The sequence below is a fragment of the Eulemur rufifrons genome, chromosome 16, assembly GCF_041146395.1.
Source record: "Eulemur rufifrons isolate Redbay chromosome 16, OSU_ERuf_1, whole genome shotgun sequence".
NCBI lineage: Eukaryota > Metazoa > Chordata > Mammalia > Primates > Lemuridae > Eulemur > Eulemur rufifrons.
In genome coordinates, this window is record NC_090998.1 from 41,250,658 (window position 1) to 41,273,917 (window position 23,260).

Below are 23,260 nucleotides of genomic sequence, written 5' to 3' on the forward strand. Positions count from 1 at the left end.
GTGACCTTTACCTCTCTATTGCTCCTTTTCCACATCCATAAAATGAGGATAATCATACCTACCTCACAGGATAGTTGTGAACATTGGATGAGCTATATGTGAAGTTCTCGGAACAATTTCTGGGCAGGTAGTGATTACTAAATAAATCTTTGCTTTATTTATTGGTTTTCCATAACCTTGCAATCTCAGGATATGAGGGCAGGGACAGGGATATGGAGTATTGTAGGCAAAATCTTTCTGGGGAGAGGGGTGGCTGCCCTTGAATCATAAGGAAGGAAGGTACAGGGGCAGCTTTGGCCCACCCTGGCCCAAAGACCCCAAGGGGAGGGGTGAGGAAAGCCCTGAAGTGACCCAGCAGGGCACTGCAGCTACAGATAGCTGTCACTGAGCCATCTGGAGCTCTTGGCAAGAACCACTGAGGCCTATAAGAGAAATGTGCCTACCTCAAGACATGGTCTGCCCTGGGGTGCATTGAGAAAGAGTAAAGCACATGGGGCAGCCAGGCAGAATGCTGAGTCTGACCCACATCTCTTTACCACAAAGGCTCCCTCAGGGCCCCATTCTCTGCTCATCTCTCACTCACTCCACACACAGCTGCTAACAGAACTTTCTGCAAACTGTCTGTCACACTCTGATTCATAAAGCACCATTTCAGAAAGTCTCTATTGTTCTACAAAACTTAGAACCAAAATACAGCATAACATATTGCAATTTAATGGAGAAAAGAAAACAGAGCCGAGAGGAGGCAAGGCAGGGTTCCTCTACAAGGAAACAAAAGGCAGTAGTGGCATGGGTAGTGGGCTCTGGGCCAAATCCTTAACTTGACAATGTCTTTCTGAGTCCCTTCTTGGCTTGGCTTTGAACCTCCAAGGGGTGAGATTATGGTGTCACCAACCCTGGTGAGAGGGGAACTATTACAGAGGTGTGGCTAGGGGTAGGGGAAGTTTCTGCAGCCATCTCTCAGGTCTCAAGCTCAGTATTTGATGCCAGAGTGCTGACCACTGCTGGTGTTTGTCTGCATGATCCTGGCTGAGGAGGACAAGGATGAACTGCTGAGTCCAGGACTCCAATCCATGGAGATGCTTGTGCTTCTGGACTGGATGCCTTTCCCAACAGTCTTGGACTTGCTGCCCCCTTGGATCCCCTGGCCGCCACTGCTGCTCCTGCTGCCCACAGTGCCAATGTTCTTGCTGCTAGAAATGTGGTTGATCACAGCTGCAAAGAGAATGGGATGCTGAGTCACACCCTGCCAGTATGAAGGGCCAGTGCCTGCAACCCCTGTCTGAAGAATGGGTGGTAGAGGAAAGCCAAAAAGGGGACAGATGACCCTCCCCTGGGAGTTCCCTGTTGGGGGTAGGCCAAGGACATACACTAGACAGGACACCAGATAAATTCTGCCCAAATATGTCTTATGTGTCTCTCCCTCATGCCCCTGCATTTTTGTTACTCTGGGAACAAGGCTGTAGAAAAGGCAACTCGTGGGTAAGCAAGCTGATACAAAGCCACAAGGAATCATCTACAGTCACAGAAAAGGGGTACACCAGATACTCACACATGCACACTGGGCTCTGGCACTCCCCTGACATCCTGTTCAGGAAGATGAAACAAACATCATGAAAATCCCATACTGAAACTATCCAGGTGGGAAAATCTCTTTTCAGAACTAGCCCCTGGGATGCCAGAGTACAATGATATGAGCTCCAGCATCAGGGATTGAGGGTAGACACGAGAAGGGGGATTCCTGGAGATTCCATGATGGGGATGCAGAGAACAGAAATATAATGTGTCTCTGGACACTTGGCTCTGCCATCACCTAGGCCTTGGTTACGTCATCAGCAAAGCTGGGATAACGTGTCTTCCTTAGTTTGTGTGGTGAGTCAATCAAGCCATATGAAGTGCCTAGCACAGTGTCCATGCCATAAGTGACATGGCTCTTATCTGCATCATCCTTTCTGGGCCTATGGACACCATCCACATCTAGGTGCTTTTTCTAGACCACTGCACAGACTCCGACATTAACAATGATAACATCAACAAGGAAGGGAAGGCGAAGAAATGTGACCATTTCATAGGAAAGTGGAAACTCCAGTTTGGAGCGTAGAGGCAGCAGGCCACTAGGACCACCTAGTGCCCTCTTTGCATTCTCCACCACATAAGACTAGCCAACATTTGCCTTTGCCCTGTATGCCTGTTAGGAGGCTCTCAGCATTCTGCTCTAGCATGTATAACATTGCTACCCATGAGCCTAAGGGGGGAGTCCTGGGCAATCCAGGTCAGTTCACCAAGCATTTTGTTGAGACCCTCCTTTGTCTTCTGCCATTGTGTTAGAGCCTGGGTATACTAAGGGGAAGCAAATGCAGGGGCAAAAATCACTGTAACATGGTAGAGATAACCAAGGACCATACAATCCTGTGAAACTTCATTCTCAAGTTGGGTTCCTTGCCTTGACCAGAGCTCCCACCCACCTGCACTCCTCGCCCTCCAGCATCTTCTGATAGGTGGCAATCTCCACATCCAGTGTCAGTTTGGTGCTCATCAGCTCCTGGTAGTCACGCAGGAGTTGGGCCAGGGCCTCGTTGGCATGCTGCAGGGCCTCTCTGAGCTCTGCCAACTTGGCCTGGGCATCCTTGAGGGTCAGCTCCCCCCGCTTCTCAGCATCAGAAATTGCCACCTGCAGGTTGGCATTCTGAAGAAGAAGGAAAAGATGTGCTCTGAGCCTCCGGACCCACCTGAGCACATAGCAGGTGAGCACAGGTCTCCATTGGTCTCCTTAATGAAAATCTCTAACCTATGTACTGTGTGGCTGGCCATGCTAATTTCTTCTGCCCATAGCATTCATATCCATGTAACTAAATCATCCTGGGACATTACAATGGTTTTTTGAGCCCTTACCCAGAGATAGTGGTCATCTGCTTCCCAACCTCTTAGGGAGGGATAATCTAGGGTCTGAAATCCCAGAAACCCAGCCACACATAGTTCATAAACTCCTGAGGGTCATGCCCACTTCACTGAGAGAAGATCATTTCCCCTTTAAGATGATGGATGGTGTAAAGGTAACACGAAGCCCTCGCTCTGTGTGGTATCACTCAGGAAGCTCTGTTGCTGAAGGTCTCGGTCAGGAACCTGAGAGGCTGCCCCACCTGCTAGGTCCAGGTGCCTCATCAGCATCCCAGGACACCACTGTCATCAGAGTCATAATCCCAGGCTTTGGAGAGCGGCCCTCACCTGCTTGTTGATGCTCTTGATCTCGGCCTGCAGCCTCTGGATCACCCTGTTGAGCTCTGCAATCTCACTCTTGGTGCTCCTCAGGTCATCCCCGTGCCTGCCGGCCGTGGTCTGCAGCTCCCCGAGCTGGAGTCGGGTGGAGGTCGACAGAGAGAGCAGGTAGGGAGAGATTACCCCGGACCCTCAAACAACATGTATAAAAGGGGGATAGAATTACAATCAATCCAAAAAATGCTAGTGTCACGTGACGTCCACCAGGCATTTACAGTGGAAAGAATCACGTAACTGAAACCCATGGCTGCCCTTAAAGACATCAGGGAGTAGAACGAAAAGAACTACAAGGACTCTGCAAGTTATGAGAATTTGTGAAGGAAACTTCAGTGAGTTTCCTAACGAATAAAATATCTATTCTCTAGGAGGGTGCCAGGAAGACCGGAGATAAAGGGGCAGAAGCCCCGGGAAAGGCTCGTGGGGCCTGGGCTGATGCAGTGATCCTTATTTACCTTGGTCTGGTACAGAGCCTGAGCCTCAGCCTTGCTCTTCTGGGCGATCTCCTCATACTGGGCCTTGACCTCAGCAATGATGCCATCCAGGTCCAAGTGCCGGTTATTGTCCATGGACAGAACCACAGACATATCGCTGGATTCCGACAGAACCTGGTTATACTCCTACAAGCACACAGGGACACATCACTGGGCAGTCGTCACATCTCCCTAGGATGCCCTGATCCTATCATCCATTGGTTCAGGAATGTTATGAGATTGAGAAAACTAAATCTCAGTGAAGAGAAAGGAAGGTAACAAGACAGTGACCCAGAGAAAGCAGGTAGGAGGAAGCTGTCAAGCAGGTAATAGGGGGTTATCCATAACTCGCCTCTTGGCCTCTCTTCATAGATCCCCCCCGGGATTCTGTAGGCATGGGGATGCTAAAGGTGTGAACTGCAGGTGCTAAGTGCCCTGAGCCTTGGGAAGGAGAACAGAGGAAGAAAATGAGCCACAATGGGGGAGGAGGGGAAAATAGGAGAAATGAGGAAAGAATATGGATAAAGATGGGAAAGACCTTGCAAGCGTTTGCCTACAAACAGATTTCACAAAGAAAACAGAATCCAAGAACCAAGCACGATTTGACACCCCGAATGTGGCTTCCACCCTGGAGCAAAGGATAAAGGTCCTCACAGCTTCGTAGATAGCTCTCAGGAAGTTGATCTCACTGGTCAGACTCTCCATTTTGACTTCCAGGTCCATTTTGGTCATGTAGCACGTATCCACATTCTGAAAATAACAAGCAGGGGATCAGCCTTACTCGCTTCAATGTTACTCACATTTAATAATATTGACAGCATGTTTACATGATGACAGGAGCGAAAATCACTTAAAGCAGACGTTGCACTCGCAGTAGAGAGAGAGATTTGACAACTGAGCTTAGTATTAGAGAAGATGTGTTACTGTCAATTTCCACAACGTGGGTGATTATAATGGTAGTTATCAAAAGCTTGATAGTGAACTGGTGTAATGAAGGCTCAGAGCAGTTTGCAACTGGTAAGCCAGACACACTTGGGAGGCATTTCAGCTCCAGGAAGAAAACCCTCAGAGTAGAGGTTCCACATTGAGGCAGACACTATTCTGGGTTCTGGCCATCAGCAATAGAACACTTAGAAATCCAGTTCTGGAGAAAGTTCTGTCCAGCCTCACACCCCTGAGAGGGTACCACCATTCCTCACTTCCTGGCTCTGTCTCCTCCCTGCATAGCTCCACTGCCCTGCCCACCTTCTTCAGAACCATGAAGTCATTCTCAGCCTCTGAGTGCTTGTTAATTTCATCCTCATACCTGCAAGGAAGGAGAGAGGTCATGCTCAGAGAGCAGCTGAGCCAAGGGTATGTGCACAGGTGCACAGAGAAAGGTGTTTACCCTGGGAGGTGGTAGCTAACCTGGAGCAGGGCTGCTGGTGAATGTTCCCTGCATAAGACCAGGCTAAGGTCAGAGGGTGGCATGGGCTAACGTCAGAGGGTGGCAGGCATTCTTAGAATGGTAGGGCCTTTAAGAGCACAATGGTACTCCCATTTCCAACACTCCAGGATATTGGAAATAGGAAGAGAAAAAAACACATAATGGAATTGGCACGTAGTCCCTGCGCAGCACATTCATACAGGGCTGCCTGGATTCTCCACTGCCAGGGTATCACCCAAGTCCCTGTGAGCCAAGGCCTGTGCTCACTCCCAAAGTCATCTCCCCCTTCAATCTGCCCCCCAATACTCCCACTTCCATCTGTGTCCGGGGTCTGTATCCTGCTCCCCACATCAGACCAGGAGCGGGGCTCTTTCCTACCTTGGCCTCCCCTTGAAGCTCTCTCACCACTGAGGACAAACACATTTTCTAACTGCTCCTCACCCTTGGCTACACATTGGAATCACCCGGGATTCTATAGCAGCTGCCAATGCCTAGCTCCTATGCCTGGAAATGCTGATTTAATGGATCATGAGTACAGCTTGGACATTTAGAATTTTTAAAGCTCCCAAAGTGATTCTAGTAAACAGCAAAGTATGAGATCCATCGCTGTCAAATGGTGGAGTGCCTGAACATCTACATCTGTCTGCTGGGGAGCACTTTAGATGCCCACTCCGAGAGATATGCCTCATTCTCCTTGGCACCGACACAAAATATCAACAGAGAAGATCCTCCTTTCATCAGAAGCCCTCCTGATAACCCTCCCTGTGGCCAAAGGACAGAGGCCTTGAGAACATGTGTTGACTCTCCAATTGGAAAACCCACATCCCCGACCTGCAGCATGATCGCTGGGATCCCTGTGCCCCACCCATCACTCACCTCCTCCTGTACTCCTCCATGAGCGCCTGCATGGTGCCCAGCTCCCCGTCCAGCCAGCCCCGCTCCGTCAGCAGCCTGTCCAGGTGGGCCTGCAGGCAGCCGATGTAGGACTCAAACAAGGGCTGCAGGTCATCGGCGCTGGCGTTGGAGGTGGCCGTCTGCTGCTGCAGGAGGCACCACTTGGTCTCCAGCACCTTGTTCTGCTGCTCCAGGAACCGCACCTGTGATCAACCATGGAGGAGAGGTTGTGGCCTGCCCAGCTCCAGCCCAGGAGAAGGCCTGCCCCCTAAACCCAGGCCTCTTCACCTGGGGGGCCCCAGGGGTTCTCGGGGCCATGGCCCCTCCCCCACCACGGGCACTCACCTTGTCGATGAAGGAGGCAAACTTGTTGTTGAGGGTCTTGATCTGCTCCTTCTCCTGGGTCTTCACTTCCCCGATCTGGGGGTCGATCCCCACGTTCAGGGGCTGAAGGAGGCTCTGGTTGATGGTCACCTCCTGGATGCCAAGGGGAAAGCTCCCCGAAGCCCCAAGGCCCCTAGCTCCACCAGGTGCTCCTCCAAAGCTGCCCGGTCTCCCCCCAACACTGAAGGAGCCTCTTCCAAAGCCACTTCTCGTGCCTCTTCCTCCAGCCCCACACAGGCTGCCCCCAAAGGCACCCGAACAGCCCCGTGTCGCACCCCCAGCCTGGGTGGCACCTCCAGCCACACTCAGCGAGATCTTCTTGCTGCCTCCAAGGCTGTACAGGCTCCTGCTGCCAAAGGTGCCCCCCATCACAGCACAGGCCAAGGAGGCACTGCCTCCCCCAGAGCGAGGGGCAGGCTGCGAGTTGGTGGAGCCGCTGCGGCTCTGGCCAGACACCACCATGGCAGAGCGGCCACTGGATCCCTGGGTGGCCTGGGAGGCCCTGCTGGACTTCTGGCTCATCATTTTCTGTGGATGCAGGAAGATGTCCTGGTTCAGAAAGCCTCGGAGGAAAGAGCACCTTCTGGCACAGGGAGAGAGGTGGCCCCTTTTATAGGCCCCAGAGCATTGGTCCATTAGTTTGATGATCTCCTGGGTTTCATCCTCTGGCTGAAATTAATCCCCACACCAATTTCCTTCACTGTAATCCTGGAGTCTCCGTTTCAGGTCTTTCCTGTAATTAGTCTGTACACACTGTGTGCAGGAGCAAATTCAGGCCCTCCCCTGCCAAATGAGCTTGGTTCCAGCCAGGCATAGCCTGGCTCCAGCGTCCTGGACACTGGCTTCTCAAGAGGCAGCAGGTTCAATTAGGTGACTATGTGGCTTTTTCAATCCCCCAAAACCCTGGGCATCCACTCCTGTCATTCTGCTGTCCACCTCCCAGAACCAGTGGTACTTATCCTGGAATCAGGGAGGAGTTTGGGAGGATCCAGTGGGAAATCAGGTTCCTCCTAATTGTCGCACCTCCAAGTCACATACAGAGTGTGTCCATGGAACTCCACAGGAGCCTTACATGGTCCATCTTGAGTCTGCAACGAAACCAGCACTTCTGCTCCTATTCTAGCCAGGGATGGGGGATTAGCCCAGAATGTCCCAGACAGTCCTAGGTGGGAATGAGTGGGCTAGATACTTGAGGACATTCATCTGAGATTGGGTGACCAAGAAAGCCCCTAACATCCTCTCTGTCTCCTTGGGTGGTCTTGTTGTTCCTGTTATTCCAACAGCTGCCCAGGGAGCCTAACGTCTCTCCCCTCACACCCCACATCCAGTCTCTTCCCCTTTCAAACATGTCCCTTCAGTCTCCTTTTCTGGCCCCTGTGGATTCTGCTGCCTGTATTCCCTTCCTGCCTCTCCCCTGCAGTGAGGGCTGCAGCCCTGCCCACCTGACAACAGGGGCCATGAGACAAGGCCACATCTGTCTGGTTCACCGGGCTTCTCTATTGCCTGGCACAGTACCTGGTGGGCTCCCAGGTTTTGTAGGATCAATGACTGCACAGCTTCTCCTGCTCCTGGCATTGTCCCTCTGTGTGGGTGGCTGCATGTGCCACCTCCATTGTCACACTGGAGAAAAGTCTCATCCCTCCAGATGCCCCTCCTACCCCAATCATCCCCTACCCCAAAACCAGGACAGAGCCCTGCACACATGAGCTCAGGATGGGGTTTTGAGAGAGAGACTAATTAAATCAGCTGCCACTAGTAGGGACGGCTTCCCTCTCTGCAACAAACCCATCTTAGGTGTACGGGAAATGCAGCCAGAACATCCAATTGGTGGGAGAGGAGACCTACCTGATTAGAAGGACTTGAACCTCACCTCACACCCTCAGACTTTCTTAGTCCCTATAAGCCCCCTAACATCACAGCTTAGATGCTCATCTTGGCAGCCTGATGCACTTGGGGCCTGGGGGAGAAGCTACAGATTATCCCCAAAATATACAAAAGAGAGGTGATTTCATTAAGAATTCCACCCTGGAGGTAATAGCTATAGTCATCCTGGCTATAAGGAGGGAGGATCAGAATCTAGAGGTTTCTGGTGAGCACGGGCCAAGGGAAAGGACAGACTGAGGTAGGGGGGTGGTGGGAGGCCTTCCCTGCAGAGACAGGAGGGCTGGCACTCCAGGCTGGGGCTACATCCCCTCTGGAAGGAAGGGTGGGTTCACTGCCATCTGACCCTGTGCAGGGGGATAAACAACTTGATGACTTGAGAATCTTCTAGTTATAGGTAATTAAAATAAATAAAGAGTAGGCTCAGGAGGTGCTGCAGTTTCCAGAGTTCTTCTTGCCTCCGGGAGGCGCTTATACTGGGCTTAGTACAGACACATGCCCTTGTTTTAATCATCATTTTTGAAAAATTGTTTTTATAGATGAATACTCAGGCTAATACAGTAGATCTAATCTTAGAATTTCTATGATTACCCACTTAAAGATCCAAGTATTGTGTGTACTTTTTAGTTGTTAGTGCTATGAAGGCAAAAATGCTTTCCTTATTGAAATTTCTCTTTTACTGGACACCAATGGATGTATGCTATGCTATGTGCTGGAAGTCAACTGAAAGATACCTTGTTCTTACAACATGTTAAGTATGTTTGTCCAGGTTTGCTTAAAATCCTTTCTGTATAAATCAGTTTGTTAGGTTTTTGGTTGGGATGGGGATGAGTTTGCTAAAAATGTGATTCTTCAAGTTTTGCAATTCTAACTCTATCCTTCCTGTCAAAATCTTTCCTGCCAAAAAGTGGTGTTCAACTGGTCTATCTCAGCCTGAGTGAGAGGAGACAGCAAAGAGCTTCAGAGATAGCAAAAGTCATCTGTCTGGCTTCAGCTTAGTAAAATGTTTGGTAGAACATTGCCCACTAGAAAACATGTATGTCATACCTCTAGAAAGAAGAAAAAAAATAATAATTTAATTTCGAATATGTACCTTTGATTTTGTTTTTTAAGTAAAAATGAGAATCTCCACTGAAAAAGAAAATGATGGTCTCCATCTACATTTGTTGTTATAGAAAGATGTTATTTGGTAAATGTCTTCCCAGCTGGAATGTACACTCTATGAGACAGAAACTATATGTGTTCTCCACTCTATCTTTGGGCCTGACACAATGTCTCAAAAATGATAGGCACTCAGTCTAGTTGTTGGATGACTAAATGGATAAATTACACAATAAATTAAGTGAAAAATCAGGTTAGAAAGCAATATGTATTTTAAGACACTACTCTGTAACACATAGGTTGCATGCACATGTATGATTGTAGGAAAATGTCACAGGGTACTAAAATTATAGGTGATCTTTATTTTCTTCCTTTATTTTGCTAAATTTTATGCATTTTTGCTGTAAGTATGTGTTGCTTTTATAATTTAGGAAAAGATCTCTAGGAGGAGAGGGAGAAGAGTGAAGGATAAAGAATAAAAGATAAAGGATGGAAAATGAAGAAGCAGTTGCCACTAGGAGACTGATTGTTTAATCCTGAAGACACCCGGTAGGATTTCAAGTATCAATTCAGGAAGGCTTCTGTCATGCCTCTGACCATTCCACACAGATAAATACCTACTCTACCCACCCTGGCTGCCTTCAGAGGCAAAGTGCTGCCCCAGTTCTGTCTTCACATGGGAGATGGATTGAGGGATTCAGCAAGGCTTAGCTCAGAATTGCCAGTCTCCCACGGGCTTAGAAATATGCCATTTCCCCAGCCCTTTGCCTGGCCTCAGACACAATGCTCTCACCCTGGAAGCTTCCACTGTCCTGCTCCACTGGTACATGGGTTAGTTCCAGCCTGTGTCAAGAACATGAAACATGATGCTAGTCCTGCAGTTCTGTTAGGATTTGCTCTGGATAGCTGAACCCTGTCCCCTTGTCCTTCCTCTGTGTTGCCCAGACTCTCTTTCCTTCCCAGGCTTGCTCTAGGCTTCCTCTCCAACATGCCTTTCTTGATGGACCACCTCCCCCGATGCTAAGTATGCCAAGTCTTTCACTACCTCCCTTGGTAGCCCCCTCCACCATCCCTCTCATAAGAGTTCAAAAGAGTGTCGTAGGCCCTCATTGTAAACTTTCAGCTCTGTCCTGCCTTGAAGTGTGACCTGTCCCATCTTTCATTCAGGATAGGGAGAAGGGGGTCCCTCTCTCCTTACTCATCTCTTCATTCTGTCAGTTGACCACCAAACTTTCACTGAGTTCCCCACCCACTCTGCAGGCCCCTGAGAAAACACCAAGGACCAAGCTCTCAATACACATGGAACAGATGGATAAAGGACTGAAGCTGCTGTCCCCAAACCCTGCTGCTCCAGTCTGATGAGAAGTTGGGTTGAGCTGGAACAGTCAACCTCAAGCTCCCAGAGTGTTTTCCTGGAGGTTGGTGATATTTCTTGCAACACCTCTGAAAGGCCAGTAAGAGGAGCAATTCAGAACTCCCTGCCCCTGCTCTGAATACCCAGAGGGCCAAGGGTAAGTGAGAAAAGGAGCTACCTCCTGCCTGTATGCCTTGAAAAGATGGACAAGGATTTATTGAACTCTCAAGTGCAGGAACTTTAAAATATCTTCTGCTCCAAGTCTTAAGGCCAGGGCTGCTATACTTTGGAGATCAAATGAGGTGAGCTACGGCCCATCTCAGGCTCAGAAATATGGAAGTCAGGCCCTGGTGCTCTCCAGGGCCCTCTCTTCCATCTAGCCCTCACCTATAGTGACTTACAAACTAGTATTTTACTGTGCTTAAAGGCATGCAGATGGGATCGGTTGGGGGGTGGCGAAAGGAGCACAGACCCTAAATGTCATCTCCCTGAAGCTCTCAATTTCCCAAGTTTCCCTCAGTGACTATCTCGTTACCCCCGTGCTCCACGAGTTTAGGTTTCAGCTTTCTGAGTACGGCTAGGCAATGCTGGTGCGAGGACAGGCAGTTCTGAATTGTCTGTTCCTAATTTCACATCCACCTAGAGTGAGCCTCACTAGTGTGACACCCCCACCCACTCTCTTGCCTGATTGGTGGGTCTGGAAGGAAGAGCTGGGTGTGCAGAGCAACGCCCCTCTCTCTCTCAGCACTGGCTGTCCATAGCAAGCGTGTGTTCTGCTCTCCTACGTTCTCCACTACCATGAGGGGTCTGACCCCTAGAGAAGGCTGCAGTGGCCCTATGCTGTCTCTGCCCAGGTGGGAAATCTAGCCTAATCCTAAAGTCCTGTAACAGGAAACCCTTTCCACTCGAGACATAAGTTATATTTTCCAATATCTGCTTTGTTGGTAATAAAGGCAATATTGCCTCTCCATCTGCTAATTCTTGTGTCTTATTTTTTAATTGGCTCAAACCCTGTGCAGGGAAAAGAGGATGTCATATATTGGCCCCTTCAGATCCTAGGAGCTATGTTTATAGAAAGAGAATTTATTCTGTGTCTGAATGAGTGGGAGTGGGGCAAAAGAGCTGAAATCCCAGTGGAACCAGTTCCCTTAATTAACTTCAGAACCCTCTTCCAAGACTGGATCACAGAGGCCTGCTCAGAGGTTGGAGGATGGATGGAATGACCTCGTTGGGAGTGGGGAAGGTCTCCACTTAAACAACATAAACACTCTTGGACAGACCTATCACAGGAACCCAACCAAATAGATAAAGGAGAAGTCGAGACTATTCAGCGGTCTTTACAGCCACTACTGAACTTCTAGAAGACCACCACCACCACCACCACCACCACCTAATTTCCCTTCACTTTGGGGCCTTGATATTCTGTGACTCCTGTAATGAAAGCCAAATACCAGAATATGAAATAACAGTGCAATTTATTGGGAAAAGAAAGTATGACATACTCATCACCAGAGGGTCCACAGCTCAAGGAATTAGGGGACAGAAGTGAGTCGGGATATGATGCCCAGATGTGGAGAGGGCTCCCTGGGAACCAACCATCCACCCTCCGGCACTGCACCCGTGGCACCTCCCTCCTCAGGTGGTGCTGAGATGTGCCAGCTTCAGACCATCCACTCTCAGTGAGAAAGAGATAGACCAGAGTGGGAACAAGCCAGGCTGGGAAGGCCCAGACTGGCTTAGGCTCAGGTGTTGCTGTCCAAAGCAAGGGGCCATCACGGGGACTCTTTCAGGAGCATCATCATCCCAGACTAGCAGCTGGACCCCCATGGCCCAGGAGAGGTCTTGGGGATGGAGGAGCCAGGAGGTCAGCCCTTTCTCCAGGGAACTTGAGGAAAAGTGTGGTTGCGCCATGTGTATCTATTGGTGCCAGGCAGAGAGGGGGAAGTGCTGTTGCAGGCTGAGATGGAAGCAGGTCGGTATGGAAATGTGGCCCAGAGGATCACTTGGAACTGTACTGGCTGGAGCTGGTGGTCTGGGAGAAGCGGACACTGGTGCTGCCCCCACTGCCAGATTTGTAGCTACTGCCTCCGGAGGTCTGGATGCTGCCAGAGCTGGAGCCCACTCCACTCTGGCTCACGGAGCTGCTGCCGGCACCGCCAAGCCTGCTCCCGCTGCTGCCGCTCTGGTAACCCCCGCTGCTGCCGCTCTGGTAACCCCCGCTGCTGCCGCTCTGGTAACCCCCGCTGCTGCCCCTGCCCCCACTGCTGCCACCGCTGACCCCTCCATAGCTGCTGCTGCCGCCACTGACTGCTCCATAGCCACCGCTGCTGCCTCTGCTGCTGCTGCTACCACCTCTGTAGCCACCGCTGCTGCCGCCGCTGATCCCGCCAAAGCCTCCGCGGCTACCACCAGCGCTGCTGCTTGTGCTGGTGACGTTGCTGACCACCGCTGCAGAAGAACAGGTACTCAATTCAGGCGAAAGGCCTGGCAAGCTGGAGGCCCAGGTCTATATCACAGCCCTGCCCTGCTCGGCTGTGTGACTTAGACAAAGATGCTAAACTCCTCTAATCCCTCCATTAGCAAACAGAGTGAGCCTGGCCCTTTGGTGCCCTTTCCCAAGAATAGGAACCAAAAGTATCCACAGAAATTTCGGGTTCTCCAACCTAGGACACTCCCCAAGACCACAGGGTTTTAGCTTTGGACGAAGAGATTTCCAGGGGCAATTACACTAGAGGCAGACTGTGTGGCCACGGCCTGAGACCCTAGATGCTTTCAGGTAGCCTGGCCTCTTTGAATGGGTCAGGCCCTCTTGCCTGAAGGTCAGTCAGTGAGGATGTTTCTAGTTGCCCTTTTCACAACTCAGAGAGAAAGGTTTTGAATGGGTTACTTACAAATGCTCACAGCACTCTGACACTCTCCAGACATCCTGAAAAGGAAGAGAAGGAGATGTGAATTATTTCTGCAATGAGTCAACAGCCAGAGAGCTGAGGGTTCACATCCTTGGGAGCCATATCCTCTCATTTGCCCTACTAAGGGTTAAGCTCCTGGGAGAAGAAAGGCTATTTCCAGTGTGTTTCCATGACCGTAGCTTCCCAGAAAAGGGGCACTGCTTCAGGGATTGAGACTTCCAGGACCTCCACCAACCATAGCACATTTATCCATCTTCCTATCCTTTTTCCCATAGCCTAAAGATTCCTCCAGGCAAACTACTCAGCTCCCAACCCCAACTTGTCCTGTCTTCACCTCCCATCTCCTGCTGAGACCATCTTCCCACCTTGGCATGCCCTCCCCTTCTTGTCTACCCAGCCCTGGCTTCAATTCCAACTTTCCCTTTCCAGGAAGCCTTCCCCAGGGAGCCCTCCTGCGGTGGGGGGTGGAGGTGATGGTGGTTATTCAAAGTGGAGAAAATATGAGAGGGACTAACTCAACACACATGATTTGAAATGCCCCACCCACGCTGCCCGTCCTCCTGTGCCGCCTTCTTACTCAGGGAGCAGACACACCCTACTCTCTGAGCAGACGTGGAATGTGTCTGCCCACCTTGCCAATGAGGGCCCACTGGTTAACTGCTCCCTCCTCGCCCCATGACTCTCAATACACTTAACACCATCTTCACTCTCACTCTTTTCCACAGAGACTCATAACAAATCCTTTTCTTCTCTTACTTGGGTCCTGCTGCCTCCATCACATTGTGAGCCACCTGAGGACAGAGGCTCTGAACAAGGGATGCGTGGAGCAGTGGGTCAGCAGAAAGATCTCTCAATTATTGACACTCCTTTAGCATTTGATATCCACTCATTAAGCCTTTGTCTGCCACTTAATGTTGTGTTATCTTCCAAGAGTATGTATGTATCAGCCCTCTCTCCCGGTGGACTCAGCTTCAGGGGTGGGGAGTTGGAGGACCGTCTATACTGAGCTTTCCAATACCGTAGCCACTAGCCACATGAAGCTATTTAAGGTAATTAAAATTAAATTACATGTAAAACTCAGTTTCTCAGTTGCATTAGCCACATTTCAAGTGCTCAAGTGGCTAATGGCTACTGTATTAGCACAAGAATAGAACATTTTTGTCACCTCAGAAAGTTCCCGTGGATAGCACTGATCTAAAACTTTTGTCACAACTCCAAAGCACTTTCCTAACACATTGTACATAGTGGAGATTGACAGAGGTGTGCAATACAATACTGATGTCCAGCATAAATTAGAGAATTGGATAATCTTGACTGATATAAAACAGTGGGACTCAAATCCTTAACTCTGTCATTCAAGAGACTTCTTGCCTTCGTCTGAGTGTTCCTCTTCTTATCATCTGGCCCCCTTTCGTCATTATCAAAGTTCCCTCTAAAATCCTATCTGTAGAATGGTGACCCCATGGCCTCTCACCGGCATTCCTCGCCCTCCAGCAGCTTGCGGTAGGTGGCAATCTCCACGTCCAGGGCCAGCTTGACGTTCATGAGCTCCTGGTAGTCACGCAGCAGCCGGGCCAGGTCATCCTTGGCCTTTTGTAGGGCAGCCTGCAGCTCTTGGAGCTTGGCATTGGCGTCCTTTAGGGCCATCTCCCCACGCTGCTCAGCTTCCGCAATGGCTGTCTGCAGGTTGGCACTCTGGGGCAGGAGGTAGAAGATCAATTAGCATAATGACCAGGAAACAAACACTTGATCTTTCCTGAGAGAAGATCTTCTCCCTCCATCCAGCATCCCTTCCTTCCCTTCCTCCCCTTCCTTAGAAATCCCAATGGAGCATGCTCAGAAAACAGAAGCCACTTTTGCAATTGATTAATTCATCTTCAGCCCATTGAAATCAACTCATGTCTCATCAGGAAAAGGAACACTGATTTGCTTTCCTAGGCTGGTAAAGGTAAAGGTAGTAGTGGTCTGGTTAGTCTCTGATGCTTTTTGCAAGACAGTTAAAAAATCCTTTAGTTAAATCACTTCATTCTAATAATGCAGAGCAGCCATCAGGTTATGTGAAGAGCATGATGAATAGCTTCACTGAGGGCAGATCCTGCTGAAGGCTGAGTGTTTAAGGCCAACACTATAGTTGTAAGATTTTTCTGGGCAAACCAGAATGGACCAACACCTCTCCTTAGGGAGCATTCCAAGAAGCCAAGCCTCGAGGAGGAACATGCGGGAGAACAGACATTCCCAGACACTGTGTGACACCAGGAAAGGACGGAGACAGCCTGTGACAGAGGAGCACAGCTGGTGCTTCTCCTTCTCCCAGGGCCCAGAAGACCTCCAGGATCTCTCCATTAGACCCGGCCCCACCTGCTTCTTGACACTCTCGATCTCGGCCCGCAGCCTCTGGATTGCCCTGTTGAGCTCGGCGATCTCACTCTTGGTGCTCCTCAGGTCGTCCCCGTGCCTGCCGGCCGTGGTCTGCAGCTCCCCAAGCTGAAAGCAGACACGCCAATCAACATGGCTTGGCAAAGTGTAGGCCCATTCTTGATGAAGGTCATCAGGTCCTAAAACTAGAGTATAGGGACGAGGCGAGGGCTCCCACCTTGGTCTGGTACAGCGCCTCGGCTTCAGCCTTGCTCCTCTGGGCGATCTCCTCATACTGGGCACGGACCTCGGCAATGATGCTGTCCAGGTCCAGGCAGCGGTTGTTGTCCATGGACAGGATGACAGACGTGTCGCTGACATGGCTCTGCATCTGGGACAGCTCCTGTAAGAAATGTGGATTGTCACTTTCACCATCCCCTGACCCCAGGAGATGCCGGAATCCACTACTTGCAGAGATACCCCAAGGATGGGCTAGGAATGGGACACTTGGAAAAATAAGCTTACATTTCAGGCTCTGCTCTAGCCTAAAAGGATGCCAGAAATATGCAAATATAAACAGCCTGAAAGTATCAGCCAGTGAGCCCTAGTGTGGCAGAGTAGGGAGGAGTATAATAAACTAGCAGTGACACTGGTGTAGGAGCTAGTAGACCGAGAGCAAAATGGGCTGAAGACAGAGAGGGACCCTGGCCTGTGGGCCAGGTCTATGCAGACTAAGTTAACATTTCCGCGGGGCAGGGCAGAGATGAGTTCAGAGCCCTATTGCTGGTTTTGTGAGTGTCCCCTGCTTGACTGTCCCTAAAGTTACACTTGGAACACATGCTTGGGAAGGTGCAGACAGGAAGGCTCTGGAGCTTGGCAAACCAAGGAATTACCATGTCATAGAGGGTCCTCAGGAAATTGACTTCATCCAGCAGGCTGTCCACTTTGGCCTGCAGCTCCACCTTGTTCATGTAAGCCGCATCCACATCCTGAAGGGGAGGTCAGACCCAAAGAATGACCCGTGGCTCCCCTCCCCACCACCGCTCCTTCCTAAGCCTTCATCTCTTCTTTGTCCCTCCCCAGCCCTCCTCCTCATTGTGACTTCTCACCTTCCCTTTGAAAATGAAGAAAACCATTTTAATTGCTTTGACCAATCAAACCCCAATGCTTTAACAAAATACAAAGCATATTAGCCAGGCACAGAGTAGCCATCTAATTTTAGGGTAGAAAAATCACATTACCTAATATTCGTGTGACTTTGGTTATATAGTACCAAAGACCCAACCTCCTGAATAGCAATGAGGGTATTCTCACTACTTCGTCTTTATGATGATTGGCTTAAGTATTTGTTGATTGCTAACATCCAGTGTACATTTGTAGGCTGGAAAACCTTGATTAATGCTGCACATCAGATCATTCGTTGCAGTGGCATTTTAAGATACCTTCCCCACAGCAATGGACTTAAAGCAGCTTCCTTCCGCAAATACCTCATTCCCAAAAACCTAAGGAGAAATGTAAATCCTGCACACAGCGCAGGGTCTCTGTGCCTCAGAGCACTGGCTCTGCTCTCCCCATGGGGGCAGCTCCCAGAAAGGGAGTGTGGATACACTCATCCTAGCTCGCCTACCTTCTTGAGCCCCACAAACTCATTCTCTGCTGCGGTGCGTTTGTTGATCTCATCTTCATACCTGGAACAGAAAGAGGCACACGTTTGGACAGTGATATTTCAGACGTGAGAAAAAGAGACGAGGATCCCAGGCACTCGTGCAACATCTCCTCACCCAGAGGCAGGACCAACTTCGTGGGCATGTGACCTGTGCAGTTACACAGGACCCTGGGCTCAGAAGGTCCCCACACTCGGCTGAATGCTCTGCTGGCACCATCCTGAAATTCTTTATAGTTTTTTAACGAGGGCCCTGTATTCTCATTTTTCACTGAGACTGCAGATTACGTAGCTGGTCCTGCCCAGAGAGCTTGCAGAGTCAGGGCACTGCCTTGACCTCCTTCCTCTAAATCCCTTGGCAGCCAGAGGTGTGGGTAGTCAGGGCAAGAGAAGACTTCAAGGAGCCTGACTACGGGCCTGGGCTCTTTGATGGACCTCACAAAGCACCATGTGTGCCTGCGGGGCCCAGAGAGGTATTTGCTCTCACCCAGTGTTTCTGCCTCTGTTTTCTCTGTTTCTGTTTTCCTTAATTACAGTTGCTGCTTCTTATAGGAATTTGGGACAAAAATGAACTCAAGCCTTCTGAATGCATCAAGGCTGTGGGATTCCTGCCTGTTCAGGACCAAAATCTCCTACCAATAGTTTGAATTTCATGAAGATTGGAGAATTGGAGTGACTTTGGGAGAAAAGAGGTTTCTGGGCAACGTGAAGCTGAGTTGCTCTGGATTCCCAGAGCCCAGCACGGAGCCTGCCACAGAGTGGGTGCCCACCGGGTCTGTGCAGTCGAATGGGAACGGGGCCTCCCCAGAGCAGGTGTACCTACCCTGCGGGTCCTGACCCCTGGGGATGTCTGGAGCTCCCTCCCACCTTGAGAGGACCAGTTTACCTCTCACAGACCTCAGAGGATGTGAACTACAATTTGGAACGTGCAGGAGGGGGCTGACAAAGCTTCAGAAACAAGAAGTTGGAGGGGACACATCGAAAGAGCACTTTACAAAATGCAGCCCTGGACCATCTGGCTAGAATCACCTGGAGCTAGGGAGCACGCAGGCTCCTGAGACCTGCCCCAAACCTACTGATTCAGAATATGTAAAACTGGAATAGAGGAAGATGCATTACTGACAAGCTTCCAAGGGGATTCCTATGTACAGTAAAGTGTGGAGGGCTCCCCATCCGAAAGGGCTCTAAACTCTGGGAGGACTCTTTTGTCCATCTGGGCTGGTATGGGAGGGGCCTGCCTGGAGACTGGAAAATATGTAATAATCAGCCACATAGGAGTCTCATCCCCATCCTCTCACCCCCTTGTGTATGGTCATGCTTCACTCAATAAGCCCAGCCCAGAGTATTGACTGAAGGTACAGTCAGGAACAGTCGAAATCCCCAATTAGGACCACACCTCCCTGCTAATCCCCCAGAAGGGGAAACTCCCCAGTGGGAGCCCTTACTTCTTTTTGAAGTCTTCCACCAGGTCCTGCATGTTCTTCAGCTCTCCCTCCAGGTTCCCCCTCTCCCCCAGAAGTGAATCCAGCTGCTTGCTCAGGAAGCTGATGTAGGATTCAAAGAAAGGCTCCAGGCTGCTGGGGCCCGAGCCTGTGGTCTGCTGCTGGAGCAGTTCCCACTTGGTCTCCAGGACCTTGTTCTGCTGTTCCAGGAACCGCACCTGCGTCAGGGGAGGAAGAAAGGGAGTCAGCCTCTTGAGTTGGGCATGTGGGGCCACTTATCCCAAACAACGGAAATGTGGGGAATAAACCCAGTTCTTCCTTCAATCTGCAATTGCCTCTGTTTTTTGGAATTTGGGAAGAATGAGGGTTTAGCAAGGGAGAGCTAGAATCTGTTGTGTGCTTATGCTATACTTGGTATGTTCATATATTCTATCTCAATCCTCACAACCACCTGCAAAGAAGGTGTCATGATCTCCATTTTGTAGATAAGGAAACTGAGGCTCAAAGAGTTTGAGTTGCCCGAAGTGACATGTCTACTAAGTGATGAAGCTAACAGTTAAACCTGGGATTGCCCTAGGTGTGTTTTTAGATATCAGCTTTTTTCGGCTCCATAGAGGCAGTGAGGACAGTCTTTAATGAAAGGGGTCTAACATTTCCTTAGAAGTTTCACATATGAAGACCTCCTTTCGGTTACTCGGCTTGCAGCTGACCTAGGTTTCACTTCCATCCTGGACTCGTTCCCCACAGACTCAGCACGCCGGCCCCTGCCCCAGTGCAGGCAGCTCAGGTTAACTTTGGCTGAAGCACAGCATCATTTGGAAGGTAAGTCGGCTGCCAATACTCATCATTTAGAGGCAGTTCCAAGATTTGTACTACTCTAAGTTTGCTTACCAGCTAGTTTGGATTATCCAGCATGGCTTTTCAGGAGGAAGTGAAAGTTATCTGCACTCATTTCGTGACTAATGCCCCTTTCTTCAGAGCCAAGAGCGTGTTTGGACCCTCACCTCATTTTCCCTTGTCTCATTCCTAGAAGGAAGTTAGGACCAGGGACTCTTCCCTCATTTCAAATATGAGAAAACAGGGCCCAAAGAGCAAGAGAGACATGCTCATTGTCCTCTAGGGACTAAGGCAGAGCCAGGACCACAGCTGAGCACTTCTGCCTCCAAGTCTCACAGGTCCCCTGGCATCTTCCTATACCAACCTCCTGGGCAGCCTGAACCCTCCACAACACCCCTGGGCTTTGCTCTCACCTTGTCAATGAAGGAGGCAAACTTGTTGTTGAGGGTCTTGATCTGCTCCCGCTCCTGGGCCTTTACTTGCCCAATCTGGGGGTCGATCTCCACATTGAGGGGCTGCAGGAGGCTCTGGTTGACAGTCACTTCCTGGATTCCCCCAGGGAAGCCACCAGGCCCACCAAAGCCACCAGGCCCACCAAAGCCACCAGCTCCTCCAAAGCCTCCAGCTCCTCCAAAGCCACCAACACCTCCAAAGCCACCACCTACTCCTCTGCCACCACCAAAGCCACCACCAAAGCCACTACCAAAGCCACCTCCATAACCTCCCCCAAAGCCACTTCCATAACTGCCCCCAAAGCCACAGCTGCTTCGCCCTCCACCAAAGCCACCAGCCCGGGAGCTACCACCTGCCACGCTGATGGAGATGCTCTTGTTCCCTCCTAGGTTGTAGAGACTGCGACTGCCAAAGCCACCTGCTCCACTCCGGAACCCACAGGCCCCTCCGCTGGCTCCCCCAGAGCGGGCCACACAGCTCATCCTGCTGCTACCGGAGACCACAGCGGAGCGGCCGGAGAAGCCCTGGCTCCCACTACTGAAGGATTTCTTGCAGACTTGTCTGTTCATGGTGAGAGAGCTTGGAGGTGAGCTAGCGATCACTTAGCAGGAGCAGAGAGGGATGAAGACAGAGGATGAGGACGACAGAGGAGACTGGCCTTTATATACCAGGGAGCCTGGCTTGGCAGAAGGAGAGGCGAGTAATTAGTTGAGAGTCATCTTGGGTTTGGCTTGCCTTGCAGGCGATAAGTTACTTCTTGGTTCCCAGCACACCTCAAAGATAATCCTCTGGGCCAAAATGGCTTTGCTTTCTTAGCTTAATCACCCAAACTTGCCTCAGTTGACAAAATACTGGAGCTCCTCCCTCCCCTCGTGTGATTTCCTCAAGGGTCTTAGGGAACCCAAGCAGCACCTGTTCCAGCAGGATGAATTGGCTTTAGATACCAGGGGATTAGGAGCCACTGAGCAACATGACACAGAGCCCGAGGACTGCACAACCTCTCCCAGGTGGGCTGGGTCCCTCCCTGTAGTGCCACAGTGTCCAGGGTTCCCTCACTGGCTGAGCCTGTTTCTCCCATTGTTGGGCACTGTTTTCTGATGGCATTTCAGCTGTGCCCAATGCCTCAGAAAGGGCCTAGAGTAGGGCAAGAGGTAAGAGGTGCACTGACTCCACAGGGCCCACTCTGCCAGCACCCCAGCCAAAGGCATCCGTCTAAGCAAGCCTGGAGTTTGAGCTGAGAAATGCTGCTTATGGGAAAGACATTAAAGTGGAACTAACATGTTTGGACTGTGGGAAAAGGGAGGCTCATGATATGGAGCAAACAAGTGTGAGGCTTGGGAAGAGGAGAGGACATGCGCAGGGGCAGGGTCTCAGTCCAAGCCCCCCGCCCTCCATCCTAGACCGACAGCAGGTGATTTCTGGATCCAGGAGCTGGAGGGAACAGAATGGGGGGACACTCCACCTGGCTGGTCGAGTCAGCTCAAGGGTCCCACTCATCTTAGGATGGGAGAGTGCGTCATGTCTGGGCCCCGACTCAGATCTGGTGGGCAGAATCTCCTCCCTGCTCTACCACCTGGTCTAGGTCAGATACCGCCTCCCTGTTTTCCCACCCTGTACTTTCCCCGTCACGGTCCTGGCGTAAGGTGCACTTGCCTGTTTACGGATCAGTACCCCTCTATGCCCTGAGCTCCTCGAGGGAAGGGCTTGAGTCCTACCCATTCTGAGTGTCCAGCTGCTAGCACAGGGCAAGGACAGCACAAACATTAGTTACAAACGTTAGTTGACCGACTGATGGCCGATGTCTAAGAGTACAATACCTAGACCCCGTCCTATGAATGAAAATCTTCAGAGGATGGGCTTGAGTGTTGGCATTTTTAATAAGCCCTCCCGGTAATCCTTATGATCTGGGAAGTTTGGGAAGCCCTGGTCTAGACCAGGGGTGTTCCATCTGGGCCAGAGTGGGAGGATGGAGGACCCGTGATGGCAGAACGGAAACACACACAAGTCACCGCTCTCACTTCCAAGAGCTCAACCATCCCCCATCCCCATGCCAACCCACCTCCACACCCAACCACACCACACATGGCAAGAGCAACTTCTCAGGTTGTCGTCTATGTAGGAGATTTCACACGTGTGACAGGAGCTGGAGGGACTGATTCTAAACTCCCCAAGAAATAGGTGCTTGTTGTATCTCCAGAATTCCAGTCAAATTGGCAGTGAACACTCAGTCTCTCCGGGATGTTTCTGGACAAGCCAGTGGAGGGCAGGGAACTGGGCTGAAAGACCATGAGGGACGTCGAGGTGCGTGACTGCAACTGCTCTGCAGCTCATTCCTGATTCTCCACCCTGCAGCATGCCTGGCATCCGTCCTCCTGGTTAGATCCCAGCTCCACTACTCACTAGTTCTTTGACCTTGGACAAGGTACTTAACTTTATGTGTCAGGTTTCATCAACTGTAAAATGGGGCTGATAATAACAGGTACTTCATGGGGTTGCTGGAGCATTAAACAAGCTCGATAAATGTAGAATGCTAAGCACAGTGCTTGCGGCCTGGTAAGCGCTGTGAGTTTAGCTACCTCGAGGACTCTATTTGGGGACAGGGGAAGGGAATAACATGCTCGGCCCCGGCTGTGCTCAAGATGACTCCGTACCCCTGAGAAACTCACCTAAAATGACAGTAAGGAAAGAAAGTTGAATATGAACGGAGAGTAAGAAAGCCAGCCTGGGACAGAAAAGAGTGAGACCTCTACTCAGGTGGAGTTGGGTTGGGTGACCTGGGGCCATCATTTAACGCATTAATTCTGTGCTTAATCTG

General features: G+C 50.6%; 2 protein-coding genes across 4 annotated transcripts; both read right to left on the minus strand.

Moving 5' to 3' along the window:
- Positions 1-973: 973 nt before the first annotated feature.
- Positions 974-7,909, minus strand: LOC138397285 (keratin, type II cytoskeletal 2 oral-like). Its single transcript, XM_069491230.1, has 10 exons — positions 7,893-7,909; positions 6,412-7,030; positions 6,049-6,269; positions 4,992-5,052; positions 4,401-4,496; positions 3,729-3,893; positions 3,226-3,351; positions 2,466-2,686; positions 1,553-1,587; positions 974-1,215 (listed from the first exon to the last, which is right to left on the minus strand). Exons 1-10 carry the CDS (start codon positions 7,907-7,909, stop codon positions 974-976), a joined length of 1,803 nt encoding a protein of 600 aa, XP_069347331.1.
- Positions 7,910-12,785: 4,876 nt separating this feature from the next.
- On the minus strand, positions 12,786-21,855 carry LOC138397225 (keratin, type II cytoskeletal 2 oral). 3 transcript variants are annotated; one of them, XM_069491194.1, is made up of 10 exons: positions 21,827-21,855; positions 20,406-20,979; positions 19,159-19,373; positions 17,678-17,738; positions 16,944-17,039; positions 16,289-16,453; positions 16,054-16,179; positions 15,170-15,390; positions 13,678-13,712; positions 12,786-13,234 (listed from the first exon to the last, which is right to left on the minus strand). In XM_069491194.1, exons 1-10 carry the CDS (start codon positions 21,838-21,840, stop codon positions 12,786-12,788), a joined length of 1,956 nt encoding a protein of 651 aa, XP_069347295.1. In that variant the 5' UTR covers positions 21,841-21,855. The 3 variants fall into 3 exon arrangements, with proteins under 3 accessions (XP_069347295.1, XP_069347294.1, XP_069347293.1); XM_069491193.1 differs by lacking the exon at positions 21,827-21,855 and having other exon boundaries at positions 12,786-12,968; positions 13,095-13,234; positions 20,406-21,014; XM_069491192.1 differs by lacking the exon at positions 21,827-21,855 and having other exon boundaries at positions 20,406-21,014.
- Between the last annotated feature and the right edge of the window lie 1,405 nt (positions 21,856-23,260).